The sequence below is a fragment of the Vigna radiata genome, unplaced genomic scaffold, assembly GCF_000741045.1.
Source record: "Vigna radiata var. radiata cultivar VC1973A unplaced genomic scaffold, Vradiata_ver6 scaffold_131, whole genome shotgun sequence".
Lineage (NCBI taxonomy): Eukaryota > Viridiplantae > Streptophyta > Magnoliopsida > Fabales > Fabaceae > Vigna > Vigna radiata.
The window spans coordinates 882,137-888,624 of NW_014543258.1; the positions used below are offsets into that span (position 1 = coordinate 882,137).

At 33.0% G+C, this 6,488-nt stretch overlaps 1 protein-coding gene across 1 annotated transcript; it reads right to left on the reverse strand.

The window, feature by feature from the left end:
* Positions 1-1,234: 1,234 nt before the first annotated feature.
* Positions 1,235-4,166, reverse strand: LOC106753477 (probable arabinosyltransferase ARAD1). The gene is made up of 4 exons (XM_014635296.2): positions 3,485-4,166; positions 2,421-2,717; positions 2,060-2,155; positions 1,235-1,786 (listed from the first exon to the last, which is right to left on the reverse strand). Exons 1-4 carry the CDS (start codon positions 3,950-3,952, stop codon positions 1,364-1,366), a joined length of 1,284 nt encoding a protein of 427 aa, XP_014490782.1. The 5' UTR covers positions 3,953-4,166; the 3' UTR covers positions 1,235-1,363.
* Between the last annotated feature and the right edge of the window lie 2,322 nt (positions 4,167-6,488).

The window sequence follows — 6,488 nt, forward strand, 5'->3', positions numbered from 1 at the left end:
AGCTTCAATTTGAGAAACTAACGGTTAGAATCTGAGTTGAGATGGAAGGAGTGGCACGGCAAAGAAGGAGAGAAACATAGAAGGAGATGGTTGCTGTCTTAGGAAAATGACTAAGATTTAGAATGCTAAGTATATTTTCCTTTACTAATAGTATTCAACCTATCCTATGCTGTCACGTGTACACACACTTAAATGGCATTTTTGCAAGGCCTTACACATATTAATCTTGAAAATATCGTTGAGTTTTAAAAACTTGTTCAATAATTGAAATTTTCACTCTCATAAAAATCTTTAAAATGATTGATTATCATATTAAATATTATATTATTTTTTTATATTTATTAATTATAACATAAATACTATATAACTTCTAGAATCTACCTCTCATATTACAGAAAATTGAAAAGATAAACATGTTTATTCTTTCCATCCAATACTATTTTATTTTGATGCAAAAATTTTCCCAAAGCATAATGTAATATTTACATTATCCATATAACTCTTCTTTCACCTTATAATATATCGCTCATCTATCACATATTTGTGAACATAGATCAAGTTATCAAATTAAAAATAGTAGATTTTTCTCTAACATTCATCTTTCACATGAGTAAAATAATAAATAATATTCAAATAATTATTTTTAATTCAGTTTGTATTGATTTCAAAATGTCAGTCCACAAAAGGAGCCACTCCCATCTTGAAAAGGAACCAAATTGATAAACAAATTTGATTTTTTAAAATAATTAATTTCAATTAATTAAGTCCTCGAAAAGAAAATCCAAATTGATCTAAAAATTTAAATTTAAATCAAATATCGATGTTTTAGATCAATTTTAAGATTTTATATAATCAATTTGATTCTAAACACTCCTAAATGTGTGTATACCTTATTTAAATTGCATTAATAGACTTCTAAGTGGAAAAAATTGTAACCAATTATAAAAGAAAAGGAATTTATATTAGCTAAAGTTTTTTAGCATGAATGGCTATCTACAAACTGAGTATCCAGAATGACAAAGAGAACATCGAAATCCCCTTCTCCAGTACCTTCCCCGCTTCTGAGGACATATCTTCTGTTGCACAACTACAAGGTCCATTTTCGAGCGAAAATATCCAGAATATTTTCAACATTTTCGTATGAGGAAGTGGTGATATTCATGAACATCAAGCCCCAAGTGAGATGAGACAAATGTCCACCAAATTAGAAGCTCAGACCAAAACAAATCACATATTAAAACTTAAACAAAAACCTCAATTTCAAAATGCTCAGTTAAGAGGAAGTATTAATGATATTCCTCCCTTTCAGCGATTGTCACTGTAACTGAAGAATGTACAAGATTAAATACCAAAGCTCCAGAAATCATTTCCTCAGCCACCAATCTGGGATTTTTAACCTCCGGCTTCTATGAACAGAAAGGCTGACCCCTGGAAGTTTGTACTTGACCTGTCTCCACAACATACTGACAGCATCTTCTCTTTTAGGAGGGTACTGGAATTCATAATGATGGGAGACGTTTTTGAGTTGCTTCCACATTTCAGTCCATTTCTGTTTTGGAAATTTACGAAGTTGATCGACCATGTAGCCAGGCTGTAATGCCTCTTTGGTAGAGAAGAAAATCGAGAACTGGGAGTAGTCAATCTCATCCTCAAATGGGAGCTCAATTTGATCACTAACAATGACAGGAACACAGTGACTCACAATGGCATCAAAAAGCCGACAAGATGACGGTGTGTCTCCTGCTGGATGCAAACAGAACTTCGATGAACGCATCCCTTTCGATGACTGTTGTATAGGAACCAGTGGATAAAGGAACACTATAGTTAATGATTTTCGCATGATAAAATTAAACAAACACAATTGTAAAATTGATCTTTTAAATCGCTAACCACGAATATTATTTTGTATGTTATCTGAAATATATTTTGCTTTTTCAAAAGAATCCTAGCCTTTATAATGAAGAAGAAAAGTAGATGTAAAATTGATCTTTTAAACAATCGACCACAAATATTCCAACTAAAATTAAGCAAAGATCAATTAAACAACTATACTGCTTACCAATTTTATATTTTCTTCTGTAGCAACACTTCGCTCATAGTGAACATCATCATAACCAGAAAGTATCTTTGCTAGTTTAACACGGACAATCCCTTCCTGCAAACATCACAGACACCAGAAAATCAAAATTCATGGAATTTAAAGGAAAAAGCAACACTAAAGTGGGATTGTTTTTAAAGTGAGCAAGTACAGGTTCGTCGACCTTTGAATTGTAGTGTTTTATGATTACAATGTGCTTTAAATTAAACCAAGGGTCTGGATATGGCCTTACTTGCCCACTTTAAAGACAAACTTACTTTACAAGAACCTTGCCCCATTAAGAAACACATTATTTCTTCAACTAAATCTAAGATAGACATACATCTTTCCTGTAAGTCCTCCCTCGGAAGAAAAGCAGCGTGGAGCGAGACTCATACGGATCTTGAGGCTCATCGACTGTAAAAGACTCCACAACATGCACATATGGGGACACTACATCTTTGTTCAAATTAGACATGCGCTTAGGGTAGCGACCAAAATCCACAACAACCTGAATAGAATCATTCAACTGATCTCGTAGGAACCTAAAGGCATTGGGGTGGGTGACAGGAAAGACATGGTCTCTGCCTCCCGACCTCTGCCAGTATTTGGATTTCTTTAAGAATTCCATTAAATCAACCTGAAATCAGAAACAAGCACTGTCTAATATTAACAACAGAGATTTGTAACACACTAACTGGACGCACAGAAACAGGTACAACACCCAATATTTCTAAAGAAGTTACAACACAGGCATGGCAAGAAACTATGTAACATAGATAATATATATTACATATCAATTCATAAAACAACTCATAAGAGACAATAATCTTAACATATCATAAACAGTTGGAGCATTCCGCTTTTACGTTGCGCCACTCTTTTGAGGACTCAAATCTACAATTAAGAATAACGCCAGTGTGCTAGCCCAACAGCATCAACCTGATACATGTGGCCTAGCTTTGAGAATCTTTTGGCACTACATCAACCCCAATTTAGAAGCATGTATCAGAACTGACACCAAAGTTCATTATGCAGACACAACGGATTTCACGAGATTGACTATTGGAGGTATTTCTCGCCCCTCATCACGACCACTGCCCATAGAATAATATAAATAAAATCATATAGTCACATTTTCCAAATTTACACTCTCATTCTCCTCCTACAAGTAAAATTCTCAGACACTAAAAATATTTCATTCGAATATTCCTCCTTCCTAGACTAGTGCTGAACATTAACATTCATCAAATTCTTATGATATTCAGCACTAATGTCGTTTCACAAATATCCTGTACAGTGAATCTTCAAGTCACCATATTAATCGCATTATGCAAAAACGAAACTTCGCATTGCATTCCAGTGATTCACAAATCAACTACCAAGAAAAGAAAGATGGCGAAGCACCTGCAATTGGCGATCCGTCTCCGTGGCGGGATCCTTCATGTTGTGGCCGTGCGTGTTGAAACTGAGCGAAGAGAAGAACGGGACGAAGAAGGCATTGGCGAGTTCCGGATCCGAAACCCTAACCACTTCTCTGCCCTCGACGTCGTGGAGAAGCGACCCCATCATCCAGTACTCCACACTGTGCTGCTTCTTCAGCCCCCAATTCGTGGGCCACGGTGGCCAGTCCTCCACGGTGACGGGTGTCTCCGCCGTATTGCTGCGGTCAATCATGCCAACGTTGAAGCGGCGAGGGAGATCGTACATGAAGACCCGAAGAGATAAATCAGGTGAACATGGAGCGGGTGCAGACGCGGATAACATTAAGTGAGGGAAGAAATAAGATCGAACATCGACGTTGCCTATGAAAATTGAGTACGAAAGAAGAAGGACAATCACGAAAACGAATGTAAGAAGCACCTTTCTATACATTGTACTTCTCTCTTTTCTTCTCGTTTTCTTTATTTTTTCATTTAGTTTCGGATCTTGTCCTATCTTTTTCTGCTATTGCTGCTTCTGTTACGAGTTGCTTTGTTTCTTTTTCTGCTATCAGTTGAAGACTTCATCTTCTATGTATTTCAGACAAATGTGAAAGCCACAGAGATGCATTTCTTCCGGAGTGAGTGACCTTATGTCGTTTCCTTAATTTTCCTCAATATTGCTGGGATGGGAATAAATAATAATTACCTTCTTATAAAAGGTAAATAATTTGTAATATTTAACTATAATTATAATACTTTTCTTCTTAGGGAAACTAAAAAAAATATGTTATATTGATTATTACAGAAATTATTTCTTGTGTAAAACTATAATTATAATCTTCAATTAAAAATTACAGTTATTTGTTATAAATTTACATCGCTCAGTAAAATATACTCTTCCATCTGGAACAAGAGTGTTCATTAAATCACATAACCCAAAATGAAATCTCAGTCAATCAGATCTGAATAAATTGAACTATTTTTTTTTAATTAGATTAAATTTAACTAAGATTAATTAACCTTTTGTTGATAAATTAATAAAAGAAACTGCACACACCTTACACTCCAATCCAAAATTATTTTATTGAATCAGACTTTTGCTACTCGCAAGGTAAAAAGTTAAGTATATCAATATTAAGTGATTTCGTACTTATAATATCAAATATTATATAAATGAAATTGTCGTTTATAAAAATTAATCTTTATATTTATTTTTCATAAACAAGATTAAGTATTATAAAATTAAAATAATTATTTAAATGAATAAATGATCAATTAGAACTTTGAGTGAGGAAGATATTGTCAAATATGCTTTTCAAGAAAGAATATGTAATATAACATCTGAACATGTTAAACTTAAAAAAGAAAACAATAACATCAGGGGTTATTAAAATAATTAAACCAATTGTCATCAGATTCAAACTTTATGGGAGTTATCATAAAATAATATTTAAAACTTAAAAGTTGGAAATTTTCTTAGTTACAACTATTACAATTTTAACCTTGACAATATAAAAGTATTGCATGTGCCCACGATCCGATAAATCTGATCTTTTATGGAAAAAAATATATAATGCATTGAGGTAGTTTTAAATATCGTATTAATTAGGCTGACTCTCATATGGCTTGATAAGAAAAATTATTGAATTATTATTTGAATTAAATAAAACTTAAATATGGTTCTTTATCTTGTTAGGATTTCGAGCGTAGATTCATTGATAGGCGACAAAATTCTAGAATAATCTAGAAAGGTCTTTCATTTGATTGAGAATCTACTTTGGTTGATTGTATGATCGCCCTCAAGTTAATTGAGAATTTATTTTAATTAATTTGAAACTCGAACAATAAACAATTGATCAACGATCCGTGGATAACCGATGATGAATATATCTTGGAAAAGTAGTGCAATTAGCCTATTTCATCGTAATTGTTTCTAATATTTGTCCTTCAAACATTCTACAAACATTAACTTCATTAGCATAGTTTCTCACTTTTATTCTTGAGCATTGCACAACATTCATAAGAGTCAAATATTGAAAAACAATTTTGTATTCATTAGAAGACGACTCAAGGTTACTTTAACCTATCTACTTTCTTGAATACTACTTGACAATACTTAAGATAATTTTGACCTCCCTCTACCATTTTTCCTTCCCCCCTCTTTTCTTTTATTTTATGCTATTTTTACCATCAATTGAGTGTCAAACTTTAGGGTTAATTATGTTTTAATTTCTTAATTCATTTTGAGACTAGAATGAAATAATTTGTTTGGTCTTTTAATTATTATTGTGATTTATTATCACCATGTTTACTCTACGTGCATATTAATCACATTAGTCAAATTGATTTTAGTTTTAATTGAAACAATATTTTGATTAAATTTAGAAACTTTCCTATGATTAGATAACTTTTTTCCAAAAACTGAAATTGTACTTTGATTAAAGGTAAAATTTTTAACCTAAATTAATCAAGAATTTACTTTGGTTAATTAGTTTTTTACTTAGTAAGGAAGCAAAGGAATAAATATGATTAGGTATAATAAAATTTATTTGAGACACTGATAACGGTAATTTGTACCATTATCTATGGTGCAATTTTCTTACCAAATCAACTCTTTTGAAGCTTGAAACATACTTAATCCTTTCTTTTATCTAACTTTGTGAATAACTTTAGCTTAGGTTACACATACAAGTTTTCATCACTAATTCCTCAAGTTTTGTAGGAACTTTGTGTGCTTTAGAAGAGCATTTAAACTACCAAGAGTAGGAGCCCAGGAAGAGCTACAAAAGCAAGAGTTCTTGAAGAATAATGAAGAAATCCCACACCTGGGCACCTCAGAAGGGGGGTTGAGCCCCTTTCAATTAGCAGTTCACTGCACACCTAACGCTTGGACGCCCTAGAAGGGGGTTGGACGCCCTTCATTGGGAAATATTGTGTGAACCTTGAACTGGACTAAACACCTAAAGGAAATAGTGTCTAGGGATAGA

Excerpts from the sequence above, each read along its gene's own strand:
- LOC106753477 (XM_014635296.2), bottom strand. The coding sequence starts at position 3,952 with ATGTATAGAAAGGTGCTTCTTACATTCGTTTTCGTGATTGTCCTTCTT. Across the intron at positions 2,718-3,484 it reads AGACGGATCGCCAATTGCAG|GTTGATTTAATGGAATTCTT; the intron begins GTGCTTCGCCAT and ends TTCTGATTTCAG. Across the intron at positions 1,787-2,059 it reads CAGAAGAAAATATAAAATTG|TCATCGAAAGGGATGCGTTC; the intron begins GTAAGCAGTATA and ends CCTATACAACAG.